The 18,767-nt window shown below is 38.5% G+C and overlaps 1 protein-coding gene and 1 long non-coding RNA gene across 2 annotated transcripts in view; one reads left to right on the top strand and one right to left on the bottom strand.

Moving 5' to 3' along the window:
* The window catches only part of GPC6 (glypican 6), a 1,184,501-nt gene that overhangs the window by 290,569 nt on the left and 875,165 nt on the right, over positions 1–18,767 (top strand). Inside the window, exon 2 of the mRNA XM_043478329.1 lies at positions 2,067–2,225. Coding sequence (XP_043334264.1) covers positions 2,067–2,225 — 159 coding nt within the window. The remainder of the gene's footprint in view (positions 1–2,066; positions 2,226–18,767) is intronic.
* LOC122447629 lies at positions 2,194–6,446 on the bottom strand. The gene is made up of 2 exons (XR_006271313.1): positions 6,379–6,446; positions 2,194–2,287 (listed from the first exon to the last, which is right to left on the bottom strand). It is a non-coding gene; the product is annotated as an uncharacterized LOC122447629 (long non-coding RNA).

The following is an 18,767-nucleotide window of genomic DNA, read 5'->3' as shown; positions in this document are numbered from 1 at the left end:
CAGGCTGGATTCTCAATGTCCAGAGCAGTTTGTTTTGTCTTTATGCATATGTACCCCTGCCCTCCTTTTAAGTCGCTCAGTCATGTCCGACTCTTTGCGACCCCATGGACTGTAGCCCACCAGGCTTCTCCGTCCATGGGATTCTCCAGGCAAGAATACTGGAGTGGGTTGCCATTTCCTTCTTCAGGGGATCTTCCTGACCCAGGGATCGAACCTGGGTCTCCCGCATTGCAGGCAGACGCTTTAACCTCTGAGCCACCAGGGAAGCCCCATGCATATGTACCCCCTGCCCTCCTTTCTGGTATAATTTTTTCATAACATACTGTTTAAGCTTTTATTGGAAAATATTTGAATTGCACAGAAAAGTAATGATAGTAATATAATAAACACAATGCAAATATCTGGCAACTTATGAAGTAAAAGATTACAGCTAAAAGTATTTGGTCATTTCTCTCAAATCCTAATTCCTCCTGGGAGGAAACGGTTATCTTGAATTTGATGTTTATCATTCTCAAGTACACTGCATGTTCTTTCCTTTTTAAAAAAGATATTCATAATGTTTTATGGTCTCCTTCCCTTTCAGGAATTATATAAGTTCTAACTTTAATGCAGACCTATGATCCTTTTTTTTATTCTGAGGTTGTTTTAAGTAGGCATGAAAGCATCCAACTTCATGAAGAATCATGAGACAGGCACCCTATACTTCACATGGGACATAATTTTACATAAGTGCTGTTAAACATGATAAATGAATTTTAATCACCACATCAAGTACTCTGTTCATTTGCTTTCTCCATGCCCTACGGTGATTTTAATCACAGGGGCAATTTGTTGGTTTTATTTAGCAAAATGTTGGGTGGATTTTCCTTCTTCCCTCCACTGGCTCTCTTAAACATTTTTGACACTAACGGAGCTGAATCAATTGGAAATTCACATTTTATGCAATAACAGACCATTTTAATTTCATGAAGCAAGCCAGGGTTTGGCTTCCACTTGCGAAGAGCACTGAAGAAAGCAATATTGTCAAAAGAAGCGGCCCAGTATATCCAGAGATAAATCTATCGAATTAAACCCAAGGCTTTCATTAGCTTTTACTTTACATTTCCCTACGACATAAGCATTAATTAAACCCATCGGCGTCTTTCCCCTTGCAGGAGACATTTCTCTCTGACAAGGAATGTCAACCAAGGGAACGCGTGGCATGGGAGACCTGCCAGTAAAATCACACTTGGTCTCCCAGGGAGGAAGGCTGATGCGTTCTGACGGTCGGACGGGCAGACACGGAACTCAGTGAATGATTGCCATCTCTTCTTGCCCTCACCGTCTAACAGTCTATGGTGATGGGCTGACTGTTTCTTGCCTCACTCGAGGTTTCTAAAGATAAGCACACTTATAACTGTGTTGCATCTCTTGTCACCTGTTGTTACTTGGTACATTTCAAATAAAAGCAGGGACCCTGTGGCCTTCTGAAGTCTTTAATGTACCTCTACTTATGTGACAGGGGCTGAAACTAAATATCAGGTCTCTTAGTCACTTTGGGTGCTACAACAGAAATACCATAAACTGGGTGGCTTATAAATAGCAAACATCTACTTCTCATATTTCCAGAGGCTGGATAGTTTAAGATCACATCACTTGTGGATTCAGTGCCTGGTAAGGGTCTACTCCCTGATTCAAGACCCCATCTTTTGGCTGTGTTCCCATGTGGCAGAAAGGGCAAGCTCGGTCTCTTGGGGGACTCTTCTCTAGGTCTTGAGTGTGGGTGCCAATCCCATTCATGACCTAAACACTTCCCTAAGGCCCCATCTCCTAACATCGTCACCTTGGGGGTTAGGATTCAACACATGAATTTATTGGGGAGCACAGAGACTATCAGACTGTGGGCTCAGGTTCAACTTGAGTCTGGAGTATTTGGAATGGTAGACACCCCACGGCCCAGATAAAAGTCCATGGACAGGACTGAGGGGCTGGTGAAACAGAGACCCCAGTATTTGAGGGAAATGCCAGAGAAACAAACACCCTGAAGGCCTGATCATTCTGTGCTGACATTTCCTTCCTTCTTGCAGGAGAACACTTAAGAATCTGTCCTCAAGAGTACACGTGCTGTACCACGGAAATGGAAGACAAGCTCAGTCAACAGAGCAAGCTGGAGTTTGAAAACCTGGTGGAGGGGACAAGCCACTTTGTGCGCACCACGTTCGTGTCCAGGCACAAGAAGTTTGACGGTAGGCGACAGCTTTTCCTTCTCCTTGGACTGGGTGTGCTTTGCGGTGCTAGATTCTTGATCCTATATGGAAGACATTTGCTTTAAGTGGAAGCTTTTCTTTCCTTCTTAAACATTTATACCTGTGTCTATTTTTAGGAAAGCCGTGAGCACTCTTGACAGTTTGGCAAAACCTGAGTTAACAAAGAGCTGTGTGGCATTTGCAGTTTGCCTGTGAGATTTATTTGGAATGATTTTGGCTTACATTTTCATTATCAGAGTGATTCTAAGTCAGCTTTTGTCACACCATAGCTCGTCTTCAGTTTCCATCTAGGGCCTTGAAGTCATTAAATGTCATTTAAAATTATTTGAAATAGAACGTCACTTTTAAGAGGACAGACTTGTTTTAAGTGCCAGTTGATGTAGACTCCTTTGTTTTAGAATGTACCTTTCTTGTAATGTAAGTAACTGCATTTTATATTGTAGTTGAAATCGTCTGGCAGAAGGTTTTGACCCTTCATTGATTTCCTGATTATAAGCAATTGACTTCATTTCTATATTCTGTTTGTTAAATAAACATTTTGTATTAGAAAACACAATGAGCAAAAATAAGTATGAGTAGGATTCATGTTGGATTTTCCCATCAGAGCCTCAGAAAGATTTTCAAGAGCAATCTGACTTTTATCAACTGAATGAATAATGATAACGATAAAGATAAATATTCTTGGGTAGTGAGGTGTTGTCAGTGCTCTGTGAAATGAATGCCCCTTACTATGGCTCCTTGTAAACCAGACTTTCAAATTGTAGGGACCCTTTCCTGAGTGCCTTGGTCTTAGGAAATTGCATGACAGAAACAGAACAGCCATTCATTTCCTCCATCCTTCCCAATCAATGCACAACAAAGCTGGTTCAGAAAAATCTTGCTAAGTTTATCTTTTTTTTTTTTTCTTTCTCTCTCTGTAGTAGATAAAATGTTCTGCTTGGTGGCTGCTTTAAATTGGCTGCACCAATGTCTCTTAGATTAGTCCTCCAGGTTCTAAAATCAAGATTATGTGACATTTTCTGTGGAAGTGAAAGGGATTTATATTGTTGCAAGTATATTTCAGCGTTTTCATGTTCTTCCTCTTTCTCTCACTCTGCTTTCAACTGTATGTGAGGGTGTATATAAAAGTAACTCTTTATTTAGATATGATGCTGTGACTATTGTTCCCTTGAGCGCAACTAGCAAGGACTTGGGAGTTGGCCTTGATTTACAGATTACAAATCCAGTGACTTTTAGGAGCCCTGAAGGGGCTCTGTTCTTGAGGAACTATAATGTACAGGATTACTTCAAATTGAAACAAATTGAGATGTGTTATCCTGTGTTACAGAAAGCAGGGGAGGGTGACCTGCTGCTCTGACTTCGACCTATATCTTTAGAAAACAGCTCTTAGTGCTTTTATAAAGTTGTGCTCCAAAATTAAGTAGGAGTAATCCCAGGGCAGTATTCACGTTGTGCATGCGTGCAAGCTCAGTCACTTTAGTCGTGTCCAACTCTCTGCCACCCTATGGACTGTAGCCCGCCAGGTAATTCTGTCCATGGGATTCTCTAGGCAAGAATACTGGAGTAGGTTGCCATGCCCTCCTGCAGGAGATCTTCCTGATCCAGGGATCAAACCTGTGTCTCTTGCATTGCAGGTGGATTCTTTACCGCTGAACCTCTGGGGAAGCCCATGTTATGTAACATATATTCCTTTAAATAAAAATATTAGACTTAAGGTAGATTTTTGTTGTTTTTTTTTTAATAATGAGTAAAGCTATTCAACAAGACTGAGTCAGGTACTTCCTGTATTCGTCCATCAATGACTTTCAATATCTGTGGATTTATAATTATTAAACCCAGATGTGTTTCTCCTATTAAAAAAAACACTCTCTCTTTCTTTCTTTCTCTCTCTCTGTGTCTCTATCTTTACAGGTATGTTCTAAATTGTTCTAGTGTGCTTAAGGGTCTTATGTTAGTTGATTTGACAGGACATTGATTTTGCTAAGATTTGATCTGACATGGGGGTGATGAATTCTTTAACAACAGTGCGTTTCATTGTTGTTGCATTAGGCTGGGATGGGAGAGAAGTTAAGGTATTTTTTAAGGAAGCTTTCAGCTATTTTTTTTCCCCGAAATATAGATAGGATCTGGTGAGCTTAGTTTCTGAAGAGTTGTCTTCAAAACTTATAAAAATTAGTCCTCATGATAATTTCTGCCCTTTGAGCAATTTCATGAAGGTCATCCATGCAATTGTATGATTTATCTTTTTATCCCACAAAAGCAATCCTGCTAAGTCACCTTTCAGGAATGCTGGTACATTCATGAGGGCAGTTTTCCATTTGTTCCCTTAACACTTTTTTAACCATTTCCTGGTGGTATTTAGTGATGACTATCAGCTGGTGTGCACAGGACGCCTTCCTGGGATCTTGTGGAATGTTATTGTTTGGATTTTGTATTCCTGGATGAACCTGATGGTGCTTTGAGGAGCTTTATTTTTAGTCGCTTCCTATTCTGAGTCATTTTGCATGATTGCTGGAATCTCTTGACCTAAAGTGTTCATTTTGCATCTCTGCCTCTGGTCCCACTTTCTCAGAGATCTTGATTTCTCATTTGGATTTTAGGCATCTTTGTTGGTTCTGTGTTCTTTATTATATGAAAGAGGACTGTATCATATAAGAAGGTGGCCACTTACCTTCCTATTTTCAATAAGTACAGCAACAATTTAAATTGTACCTAATATATGTGATTCAAGTCCAAACTCTATTCAGAGTGGCTAGATTCAATCACAGTTAATCATTAGTCTACAGTCTAGTCATTATGCTAGAAATGTTTTTATTCCATTTAGCTTGTCATTTTGTGGTAGAGGTGACTTTTAAAATTTGAAATTCAGAAACGTTTAACAGAACATAACATTACATGTATTGTCATATTCTTTCCCCTTTTCTATTAATATCTTTGGTAATATTTAGTAGATACTGTATAAAATTATAAATATTCATTGCCTGGTTGGAAGCTAAACTTGAATGACTATGAATTTTCCCCAATCTCCTAAAAGGGCCCAGCTTTGCTCCCTAGCCCCATTAGCTAAAAATGTATTGCTGTGAATCAATGAATAGAAAAAAAGGGTAGCTGTGAGGCAATGAATTGAAAAAGTATATAAAACCAATTGTAGAAATTTTCACTCTTCAGCAGTGAATTTCCTTATAGATGAGTAGATTCCCCCCCCCCTTTAAATATAGAGTTGAAATATGATGATTGTATATACAAGTTTATATCCTTGGCACCAGTACTCTTCCAAGTGTCTTACATGATTTTTATTTGTTTGTTTGTTCTCCCTTTTCTGGCCAAATCTCCACCTCTGCTTGGCATTACACATCCCTGCGAACCCCTCACCTGTTGGCCAGAACCTGCCCACCGCTGATTCTCAGACACGGGGATGCTCTCAGTTTGCTCTGCAGCCAAGCCTAGATTTTCCAGCACACCCCAGTGGTTAAAATTATGGATGAAGGCCAGCCAGGTACACCTGGAAGAATGATCACAATTCTATTCCCTGACTTAGGGCCTTTCTCACTTTTGCCAAGTACCCCAGATAGCCAGAAATATACAAACAAATGGATCATATAAAGATAAAAAGAGTGACATCTTTGTGTACCCACTCATTTTCCTAGCATTTTGGTGTTTAGTAACTGCCCAACCTGTCCGATTGGCATCTGTGTCCAAATCCCAGTGGCTGTCTTGCTTCAAATTTGTTAGGATCCTAGGAAAGTGGAGGGCAACCAAATCCTTTGATAATAGGAATGGTAATAATATGCAACATCTGGCCATGTTCCTCGCCCAGTACAGACGGCAGCCTGTTTACCAGCAGTGAGCTGCAGTGCAGAGCTACGTAGACTCTCAGTTGCAGAGTCAGCACCCTGTCCCAGGCTGAGCCCTCCTGGGTGCTTGCTCTTAGTCACAACCGCCCCATAATCTCCCTCGTGTTCTCTAGTCCCCAAATGTGCTGAGATTTCACCATCAGCAGCATCTTTTCCTCTATCTCCCACCACCAGTTACTCCCAGTAATTGTGGGGAAGAGGTGGAAATGTCTTACAGAAAAATGTGGAAAGAGATTTAAAAAAAAAAATCCTTAAAGAAAGAAAAGAAAATTACTCACCTAAATATAGTCCAGCTCCCAAGGAGCTTGGAGCCTGGAGAGAGTAAACGACTTGCCAAGTTTCCACCAAGAATGATGAAACCAAGACTGTAACCTGATGCTCTTGACTTACATCAGACTTATAAATAGTAATATGATAGCAAGTCGATATTTGGTTGAAATTCTAGCTCAGCTTTTATTTGTTTTCAGTGGACATTGGCTAAAAATTACTGATTTTCTTTCAACAAGGAAATTGTGATATTGGTGGCTAAAGAATCCAGCCATATTTTTGGAAAAGGCAGCATCAGTGTTTAATTGAATATTGTCCCTAAATTAAAGGTACATGAGTGTTTTGTGTCAAAAAAGCTATTAAATCAATGAAGGCATGTTATTTATTCTCCTCACCTCATGAAGCCCTGGTAGCTTCTATCCTGATGTAAGCACAAGCACCCTATTCTCCAGAGTCATATATGGAATATGGATTATTCAGAAACTGAAAAATTTAGTTGAAGGGATATATTACTTTGGCAATTTTTTCTTTATATTTATTTGAGCTGGTATTTATTCATATCTGAGTCTCAATATGATGTTTTTGTTTAGTGTGTTCTTGGTCTTATTATTTTACTTTCTTTGTGGTTTTTATTTATGTATTTTTATGATATACATTTGTCCAGAGATCTTGGCAGCAAGTACATTTTTAAAAGCAAAATAAAAAGAAAAAAAAAAGTTGAGCAGTAATTTCCATCCTCCCAAAGAACTTATTCCATGGTAACGCCCTCAGAATTCTTATTTTGACTGAATGCGGAAATAATTTATACATGGCGCCATAATATTTTTATGCTGCAAATCTGCTTGTGTTTTTTTTTAAATATCATTTCTCATCTATATGCTGTAGAGATGACAATAATGTAATGATATCTTTAAAATATGGCCTAATTTTCTCACAGAATATACTTATTTGAAAAGCAAAAATCCCCAAGTAGATTTCCTTATGGTAGCAGAGTCTTCTATATTTCCTGTCACATGGATGGGGTATATGTGTCTGTCTGTCTGTCTGTCTGTGTGTGTCTGTCTGTCTGTGTGTGAGTGAGATTTCAATTTGGAAACATTTATTCAGAACCTATTGTATAAAGACATCTAGCTAAGGGTCTAGTACTTACAAAGATGACTAATAATGACAGAAATATGGTCAGTGCATCACAGAGTTTACCTTGTTGGGGGTCTAGACATCCATGTAAAGCTAACTCTAAGGAAGCCAGAATTGACTCTGCCATATAGTGGAAGTCCAGAGAAAACTGGAAGCAGTCAAGTATTTTATTGGGACACTAGAGAAGGAAATCAAACATATAAGTGAATAGTGCTTGCTGTGATAGGGCTTCCCTGGTGGCTCAGTGGTAAAGAACCTGCCTGCCAATGCAGAGACATGGGTTTAATCCCTGAGTTGTGAAGATCCCATGGAGCAGGAACTGGCCACCCACTCCAATCTTCTTGCCTGAGTAATCCCATGAACAGAGGAACCTGGAGGGCTGCAGTCCATGGGGTCGCAAAGGAGTCAGACACAACTGAGCGACTGAACAACAACAAGAGAAGACTTGTAGAAGATGGAACACCCTGGACCCTTAAAGAATGACTTAAAGTTGTGAAGGTTAAAGAGGAGCCAGGAGGCAGGTGGCAGGAGGAAGTATAGGCATCCATCTTGTTTGCATTGTCCACAAAGTCCTTGGGACATGCCAACATAATTACAATTGATTCCCCTCAACAGTGTTAATTTATCGACATTTGGCATACATTCATGATGTAAATAATCTGTAGAAACATTTTTGTTCCTGTATCAGTCTGCTGTTGTTTTATAGCAACCAACCACAGCATTTCAAGGCATAAGTAAGAAGCTTCTCTTTTTCCTTGAGTGTGTCTTTGGGTAGCTAGAGTTTGGCTGTTTCAGGCCTGTGCTCAAAGAGGCTGCCTCTAAACTGTGGATTTGATCCGGTCTGTTCTAGACGTTTTTTGGAAGTAGCTCTCTATCTACATTATTCTCATGGTGGAGTCTGGCGACTGTATTACATAAGTAGAAGCATGATGCCCCTTAAAGCCTAAGTTAGAATTAGCAGGTTGTCTTCTCAGCTCCCATTGGCCAAAACAGATCTTGTGGTCATTCCCACCATTGATGGGCAGGGAGTGTTTAACCCCGAAGGAGCTGGAGGTGAAGAAAGGAGTAAATATTTCTACATCATAACCTACCACAGTCCTGGCTGACGACTTCTTGCTATTCCTTAAATAATGTTTTACCTTTCACGTTGACTTGTGATATATGTATTTTTGGCAGGTGGGCAAAGGTGGGGAGGAAGGCAGAGTTTTCTAGTAATTCAAGAGCAATAATTATTTCCCAAATAAAGCACAGTTAGTCAAACACACGTGTTACAGACTACCTCCTATATCCTAGCACATTAACAAATACACTCAGGACACACACACCACTTTCTTGATATTATTCAAGAATACATAGATGTGATATTTCCATTTCTTATGTTACTACCCCCCCCCCAATGATTGACCAGAATAACATGTTAACTGTAATTTCATAAGGGTTATCATGTTAATCAGCATCCGATGTAGTTACCCAAATGCCTCCTTGAACATTGCTGGGCCAGTATATCAGAGATATATGGGCTTCCCTGCTGGCTCAGCAGTAAAGAGTCTGCCTGCAATGCAGGAGAGCTAGGAGATGTGGATTCCATCTCTGGGTTGGTAAGATCCTGTGGAGGAAGGCGTGGCAACCCGTGCCAGTATTCTAGACTGGAAAATCCCATGGCCAGAGGAGCCTGGCAGGCTACAGTCTATGGGGTCGCAGAGAGTTGGACACGACTGAGCGACTGAACTGAACTGAAGTGACTGAATACATACATATCAGTGATATGTATTTCATCTGGATGACACTACTATGGAAGTCAGAATGTGTTGAATTGGGTTTTAGAAATTAGAGAAATGGTCTCTCTGGCATTGGAAAGTAATCTGACAGTTTTCCCAAAGGGTAGCCCTTCCAAAATCAAGAATCACCTAGTCAGGGATTGGGTTTTGCCAGAATTAGTAAATAGATTTATAAATCTCAAATGCCATCCGTGTGCGGGGTGTTGGAATAAATGGTCCTTGCATGGTTGAAGACTCTTTCAATTCAGGGCATGAAGAACCCTGATCTTTGTATAAGTGGAACCTCCTTCCTTTCTTCCTTCCTTTCTCTCTCTGTCTCTCTTTCTTCTCTTAGGGCAGATCTTTCAAAACTAAGAAAATACTGCTGATCAGTAGCTTTGTGTCCTTTGTGATGGACTCCCAATCATTTTCTAATTCTTACCCCACTACCACATACCTCAGAGTAACTGAAAACATTATGCTTCCAGTATAGTTGTAATATTATCAGCTTATTATCACCAATTCCCTTGCATGGTGGCTTTGCTGAGCAGCTGTTTCACAGACGAGCCAAGTTCTTTTAAGTATTTCTCTATCAGAGGCTGAAACCAGCCTACCAGAAGGGTTCTTGGTCATGAATGTTAATGAGCAGACAAGTATCTTTTCCCTGACAGTGGCTCACTAATCCTTTGAGTAAGCATGACTAAATTATAAGAGAAATTTTATTTCAGTTAAATTGATCTGCCACTGGTTAGAGAAAACAGGTTTTCTTATTTTAATGAAAATCAAGAAAAATATTTAATGGTGATATAAATTAGAGTTTGGTGGAAAAATTTTGGTCCCCAGACCTGGGAATGCAGTAGCTCAGTGTAGACTGGTTCAGTTGTGTGGTGTGTATAAAGTCAATGGAAACTTCATTATCTCCTGTTAGGTGTGATGTGCAATGCGGAATGGTGTAAGTCCTAACTCTTCAGCTGAAATTTTGTATGAAGAAGCTCTTGACCTTTCTCAAGTGGTGTGAAATTGGAATAAAAACTGGGCTTTCTTCATTCACTGAGACAATATAAGACCTCCCTTTTCCAAGCAAATAACATGGTAAATGAATAAGAAAAATGTTTATGTGCTTTTTTAAGATTCAGAAGAAAACTATGCAGGTGAATCTTTATTTCAAATGGCATACCTTGTCCTGATGGAGTCCCTGAGGTGGACAGATAGAAGGAACAAGATGGGCATAAAAATTATCGTGGTTGAAACTGGTTGGTGAGTCCATGGGGCTTTCTTATAATGTTCTCAATTTTGGATGACTCCCAAATGTCTGTAATTAATATTTGTTTAAGGAGAGAACTGACTTAAGCACAGGCGGAACTGAGGATTTCCAAACTGTGAATTCATTCTGAATGCAGAACAGTGTCAGTGGATATTGCCATTCTTATGTCTTGCCATTTCAACAATAGTAAATGTTTTTACTAGTTTTAAATGTTTTAAATAGTAAATTCAACATGCCATTTTCAAATTGCAGAGATGAACACAATTTATAGATCTTTTAACTCAAATCAGGGCCACTTAGCTTCTGCTTCTACCCAACATTTTATTATTGTGTTGCTAGAACTGGCATCTGTAGTTTATCTGCAAGAACAGGCCTGTGAAATGAGGCTTAATCCTTAGATGTTCCTATTAATTGTGATTCAAAATGTCAAACTCTTGGTTAGAAGGTATATGGACACCAAGACAAGGAGATTATTCCAACACAAACTTTGGCAAGATTCAGAAGAAAATGTAAAACATAGATTATAAATGCATTATAAATAATATTTCTATATCACTAGGTAATCTTCCAATGATTCTTAGTTGAAGCACAACCATCATGAGCTCTGTGTGTTTGGCCTTTTAGCAAATCCAAAGGAAAAGACTGTGTGTCTAAACAATTAATTCCATGTGATTCCCTTTATTCCATTAAAAAGGGGGAGAATCCTAATCTCACATGCAGACATAGATTTAGCTAATAAGCTTGCATGATTCATGACACTCAGAGAAATTGTAGGGAAAAAATCATCCATTACAGTTTCAGAATTTTCCATTTATTATTCTTTCAAAAGGTTTTTTAATATTCATTAAATAGACAAATATTATTCTTCAGATGATTATATATAGTAATACATGATCTTCATACTGTATCCTCCCTACCTAGTGGTTTAATTGAATCCAAACAACTTGAAAATGAAAGGCAAACTTTGAAGGAAGATAGCAGGAAATTGGGCCTTCAAGGCTTTTCCATGTTGGAAGAAACTGTACTTCTCCACCTATTTTTTATTTCTGAAAATTTCTTCGCATATTTTCTGCTTTTGAAAGAACAGTGTGTAGTCACTACAAGTTTTTGTTCTCTTGCCGTCTTATCTCCTTCCCTTCGGTGCTTATGAAGTTGACACCTTATCAGTTTCACTTATTTAGTGTTCTTTTAATAGTATTCTTGAAAAAAAAAGTATGATCTATTCCCTGTTGAAGTCTAAGCTCATTAAGTATAGAGATTAGGTCTCCTATTTCTATTTTATCTTCCTAGACTTGACTTAATATGGAACATATTTAACAATGCTGCAGTGTTGTTTGACTGTGGCACCAACCCGCACAGACCCAAGGGCACAGACCAGTCAGATGAATTACTTAAGCTCCTATAATAAATGCGACAGAAGAAAATAGGAAGCCTTGAATTTCAGTTATCTATTAACTCTGAGGGTCCATAAACCTGGAAGTCATATTTGATTTCAGCAGCATTTATTCCAGTGGATTTAATAGAACTAATTTTAAATTCCCTGAATGAAGATGGTCTTTATTTGGAGTGGAAGGAGAACCTTAGCTCAAAAAGTGCGATGAGTACACTCACACACACATACATACATACAGAGGTTTATACATGTGAGTAAGGAGGGATTAAGAGGCAAGAGTCTCTCAAAGGACCAGTTAACACAGAGATTTGTGTGCTCAAACTCTGGAAATTTTTTAAAAAACACTTTTTAAACATTAGAACAGTTCCTTTCTTTATTGGACTGTTTTGATGTTTTCATTAAAAGTCAAATAACCCTATAAGTAAGGATATATTTCTGAGCTCTCTATTTGTCTCTCCTTATGCCATTGCTATAATGCCTTGATTACTGTCACTTCATAGTAATTTTTTAAGCTGTGTTAGTCCTCTTTCAATTTCAAACAGTGTAGTTTGTGATTCTATGGTTCCTTTGGGATTTAGAAATCTTCGTTTTGCTTAAGCATCTCACTTCTCTGGGTCAGCACCCTTTGAGTATCCCTGGGTAAGTGGAGTTGAGAGATCAGTTATCAGGATGTAGGGCTGAGGCAGATAAGAATGACAGAAGCTTTTCAATCTTTTCTCTGTCCTGTTAAGGTCAGTTTAAGGGCTGCCAATAAAAGGTCCACAGTATGTAAGGTAGGATTCAAGCATTTATTGACCAAATGGTGTTTTTCCTTTTTTTATTCCTTATTCAAGATTCTCTTTTTTTCTTCTGATTTTGACACTGAATTGCATGCCAGATCCACAACTCATGTAACGTTTTGCAGGCCAAATTATACTGCAGTTGATTTTTTTAAAAAAAATTTGTGAACTACAAATTTTCCTTTTCCTCTTTTATTTTCTAGTTTATAGGATCTAACAAATACTTATTTTTCACAATCTAGAAAATGCAGTTCAATTTTTTTTCTCTATTTTTTTTTTTTTTTGTGGCTTACAGGATGTTTTCTGAAGCCAAGTATGTAATTTATTTTTAATAGCATTTTTAAATTTTAAAGTATTATATGCTTTTTATAGAACACTTGGCTAATTTAACTTAAGGCATTAAAAAAGTTAAAGTTACTTTAAATTTTGGCCCACTTGTGGAAGAAAATCTGATCTCTGAGGACACTGAGGTAAAAATATAGTAATACAAATATTTGATTTCTCATGAGAGTTTGAATAAATAACTTCTAAAAAAATAAAATAAATAAAATAAGTTGGAACTCTTACTTCCTATGTTTAATAGTTTATAATATAAAAGGAAAAGCAGAACCCAGTCCCTGTAGGAGGGAGGGAGGGATTTCCTATTTTGGGGGGAATAATATTTCCCTACCCTTTATAGCATTTGGTCAATAAAACGTTGGATCACTTTTATTAATACTGTAATTGGGTTGGTGTTCTTTACTGAGAGTGTAATCAGAATTATGACAACATAGTTCTGAAGATTTGTGGGATGTAATAAATTGTGATGTATATTAAAGAAAAGGTCAAAGAAGTAAGTAGGATGAATCTTCTTCACAAAGTAATGAGCTAAGGAAAACAGTTCCAAGAAAAAAAAGAAAATCTATCATTGCTTCCACTTTTCCCCCTTCTATTTGCCATAAAGTGATGGGACCGGATGCCATGGTCTTAGTTTTCCATAGGGAGCTGACAGTCCCATGGAACCCACATAGACAAGCATCTAAGTAGCAGTAACACAGACTGGTACCATGTGTGAAAATACAGATAAAGTAGAAGAAATGAATGAAATTACTCCATTAAGGGGAAATTAAAACAATTCTGAAAAGATCAAATGAAAATTCTCTTGGAAGTTGGGAAGGAGTTGGACATCAGTTTGGACCCAGGGAGATGGGATGAGGAGGTAGGTGGGAGGGGGGTTCAGGATGGGGAACACATGTAAATCCATGGCTGATTCATGTCAATGTATGGCAAAAACCACTACAATATTGTAAAGTAATTAGCCTCCAACTAATAAAAATAAATGAAAAAAAAAAAAAAGAAAGGATGTGGAAATGTGAGGGAAGGTGTGGAGGCGGGGAATCTGGCGATTCAGGCTTAATTCTGTTGGTGGACAAAGGATACTTGAATGAAAGAGGAGCTGGACCCATTGTTAAGGGCCTTGTGTATGCTAAAAAAGTGGGGAAATGCTTCTATTCTCTGAAAATCAATGGGTTTTCTTATTTATTTTCATTTAAATAATCGAGTTGACTGTTGATCTTGAAGTTCTGTCGACAAAAGTTAAAATCCCTGTTGAGCAACAACTTACAGAGTTTACCCTGTGCGGTTTGTTCTGTTTAATTAATGGCTGACAGCAGGCATGTGGATTAGAGAACAAAATGAATTCCGCTGATTCCTTAGATCCTTCAGTGTTAGGGCCTGTATAATAATATTTGTAAATAAACAGTAAACTTCCAGGCATCTGTGAGTTTCTTTCACGTGTAGTGTGTGTATGAGACTGCTTTGCAAGAGGACTGCTAAAATGTTGGTTCTACTCAAAGTTTCAACAGTGATGTATGGGGAACGGTAGGTTTAAACATAAACTGTTCTAGTATCTTACTTTCAGGTTCCTCATGACAGTGAATGTGTCTTACTGTCGTTTGTTGTAGTTTCTAAGTCATGTTCGGCTCTTTGCAACCCCATGGACTGTAGCTCGCCAGACTCCTCTGTCCATGGGATTTTCCAGTCAAGAATACTGGAGTGGGTTGCCATTCCGCACCGCCCCCCTCCCCCCCAGGACATCTTCCCAACCCAGGGATTGAAACTGTGTCTCCTGCATTGCGGGTGTGTTCTTTACCACTGAGCCGCTAGGGCAGGCTAAAAAAATGTGAAACACTTCACAAATTTGCATGTCGTCTTTGCTAAGTCCCAAAAATTGTTAAATGGCTCACCTGATTATAAAATGAACGTTACCTTTCATAAGGCCCTTCCGTATACACCATACCTCAGCCTATGAAATGATTTGTCTTGTGGAAATTTTCTCACAATTGTGTCAGATCCCAATTTCAAAAGCTAATCGGTATTTGAACTTGTTAAATTTCACATTGTTATATTTCATGAATTGTTACATTTCTGTTCCAAATATCTAACATAAAGTTTCCCCCCAGCAATATTACATGCAAGCATATAGGATAATGACCCTGCAACAAGTATTCCAGTCAGCAACTGTGGTAGACTCATAACTAATGATAATTGCCCTCTTCATGTAATGAGGTAAATTTTCTCAGTAACAATTTCGTATGCAACTGACTTAGTATATAGATCATTGGGGATGGATGAATACAAACATCTCTGTGCACTCAAATCCTTCCCATCATTGAAAACCCCAGAGCCTCAGGAGCTCTGCTAAGAAGTCTACATTATGTAAAGATATGCATATTTACTTATTGCCCATTTATATAGTGCTTATTAAGTTACTATTGGTTTTTCAGAGTTGCTTTTTAGCAACCTTAAATCCTCACTTAAAATGCGTAATCCTTAAAGGCAATGGAAATCTCCGTTGGTTCACATTATTAGAAATGGACTGATCCACAATAGTGTGGTGTGCTCTTGGCTGGTTGCCAATGGTGGATGAAGGCTGCATCACTGGATGACTAATAGTATCTCTTATCCCCAGGTTCATCACTGTGGTTAATATTGAACCAAGTCTATTTGTGTAGAGTTCTTTAAGAGGCCAAGACATTAAGATTCCTTAGCATAAACATCACCCGCGCATCACCTGCACACCTAAATGGATTTCTTGCCAATGAGTAATGCTGTTCCTTCACTACACAGTCGACAGAAAATGCCAGCCCTTGATTCAGGGAATGCAGCCATCTCCTGACTAAGGTTCTTCATTCAGGACCCTTTGTTGGATGAATCCATTTCTGCTCTGTTCCATTCCTCATTTGAATGAAATATGTTCTAAAGGTCATCAGTTTTAGGCAAAGTTAAAGACTAGATTTTTTTTGTAAAAACAAAAAAGAAATCAACAATATGTTTTCCTTCTTTATGAGAATTTTGTTCAATAGCATAGCACTATGATTTCTTGGGAGCTTAATAAAAGCTACCTAGATAACAGAGCAGAAAGCTGGCTGTTTTTCTTGCTAATGTAAAACCCTAAGTGTGGCTTTATTCTCTTCTCTCATTGCCCATTAGCTTCATTTTAAATCATCTTTCTTAGTATTTGAAGAATAATTAAGGACAGATGATTGTTGTCAAATATCTTAACCTTACAGACAATGTCTCATAAAGCAACAGTAGCCTTTAGAAAGGCTAATTAGCTTGAGCAGTGGTGACTAATAATGGTTTTTTCCCCACAAATTTTTTTTTGACATCTAAACAAACTTGAGTACACAGAATAAACTATCTTGCTAGATATTCAGCGATCCAAATTAAGTGACGATGACGAAGACCTTTCTTTTTACTAGGTGATCAGATACTAAATTTAAAGAATATAATTAAAAAAAATAAAGAATATAATTAATTTCCCCCATTGGAATATTAGGGTCTGAGGAATAGAGGATATTTTTTCAAAGTATTAAGAGTAAACAAAAATGTGTTCACACATTTATATCAATAATTGCATATTTTACTATATCCAGTAACCTGTTGTATTTTTTTTCAACTGTAATGCTTTTGTCCCAATATTGTTTTCTTTTCCATTACCTCAGGAAACAAAAGTAAACTGGCTCCTGAGTAACACTTTGTGTTTTACATTAGCTAACAGAACTGGTATTGGGAAAAGGGGCCAAATGTACAAGAGCAGAAAGGTTTTCTTTTTGAGTATTTGTTTGCAAAACAAGCCCAGGATAATGGAGGATCATTTGTGGGAAGCTGAGCCATGCTGGGTGCTCATTAGATAACTTAGAAAGACTCTCTTGTTTGCACCCCCCTCCCTTGTAGGTAGTTGCATGTGTTTCAATTAAAATCTCCATTTACTTCCAGCTGGTAATGTTAGCATCCATTCCACCAGTAGAGAGTAAAGGTCACAGCCTCCTGCCTGAACGGATATTTAAAGAAAATGTGCCATTTGCCTCCTTTGTGTCGGGACCTTTGAGCCACCCAGAGCAAACTTGGGGAGCAGATTCTGGAGGGTCAGATTGCAAGGGGACTTTTTCCTTATTTACTGAGGCAGCTTTGGTATCTGCTGGTCCAGATGCTACAGCTGCTGTTGCTCTGTGGCTTGGGATCCAGCAGCAGCTGTTGTTCTTTGCTAGAGCGTGCTGCTGACATTCCAAATTTAATAGTCTGAGGCCTTAGTCGTTGGAAGCTACGCTGAAAGTTAATTTGCTGAATCCAAGTTTATTTTCCTACCTAAACCACCATTTGTGATAGAGCCTTTTCCCCACGATGCACAGTAAAGTGAGGAAAGGACTTCTTTACTGTCCTTAGCAGGCTGAAAGGCAAGAGAAAGCAGTGATTCCAGAGCAGAGCGTAGGCTGGGTATCCTTGAGACGTGGCTGTGTTCTGGCTGTCAGATATCTGAACGCAGGCCCAGCTGCTTTCTACCGTCAGAGCTGTGGGCAACCTGATGGAACTTACTAGTTTCTCCATCTCAAACAGTTAGGACAATAATTTCTACCTTATGGAGAGTTACAATGAGAAAGTAATCATAAAACACCTTTGCTAATGCCTGATCCGTAGTTATAGTTTACTCTTTTTTGAAAGTAAATTTCATTAGAGTATAGTAACTTTACGATTTTGTCTTAGTTTCTGCTATGCAGCAAAGTGAATCAGCTATATATATATACACACATACATATCTCCTCTCTTATTTGGATTTCCTTTCAATTTAGGTCACCACAGAGCATTGAGTAGAGTTCCCTGTGCTACAGAGTAGGTCTTCATTAGTTACCTGTTTTATACACAGTGTCAGTAGTGTATATTATATAGTATCAATAGTACATTTTTTTGTTCACGAGCCACATAACGTTTATGAGGTTTTTCTGGTAAATGAAAAGCTCTACATTCCCTTGCTTCTTTTTTGAGCCAAAATTAATGTTCTTGCCCAATAAATATGAACACACCCATACACTCATCTAATTACAGCTGATATTTATTTGGTTATATCTTATGCCTTGGAACACCACGTTTTACATCTCATATAGCCTTCACAGGGACTTCCCTGGTGACTTAGATGGTAAAAGCGTCTGCCTACAATGTGGGAGACCTGGGTTCGAACCCTGGATCAAGGAGATACCCTGGAGTCGGAAATGGCAACCCACTCCAGTACTCTTGCCTTGAAAATCCCATGGACGGAGGAACCTGGTAGGGGTCGCCAAGAGTCGGACACAACTGAGCGACTTCACTTTCACTTAGCCTTCACAGCAATCCAACGAGGTAGATGATATTACTATTGTTATTCCTATTTTCTAGCTGAATAAGTTCTTGTCTAGAGACTTAAGTAATTTGCCTGAGTTTGCATAGCTTGTAAGAGTCAGAGCTAGGATTGAATCCAGCCCAAACCCTTTACCAAGCCATAGTTTCTCCCAGAAGGAAAGCAAATCAAATTACCTTGAAATGAAGTATTTGAACTCTGTTTCTGAAGTGAAAGTTCATATATGAATAATGGGAAGTTAAGGCAACACTGCTATTGCTTTATGGTGTTTTCTATTCCGTGGACTCTAGATAGTTGGTAGATGGATTCATTTTATTCCCTTCTATTACATTATATTTTCAGTGGCAATCATTATTTCATGACTAATGCTTTGGCATTCTTATTTTCAAAATTATTTATTTTTATTCAGTTAGTTGT

Source organism: Cervus canadensis, chromosome 9 (genome assembly GCF_019320065.1).
Source record: "Cervus canadensis isolate Bull #8, Minnesota chromosome 9, ASM1932006v1, whole genome shotgun sequence".
In the NCBI taxonomy this organism is placed as follows: Eukaryota; Metazoa; Chordata; class Mammalia; order Artiodactyla; family Cervidae; genus Cervus; species Cervus canadensis.
This window is presented reverse-complemented; position numbering and strand designations above follow the sequence as displayed.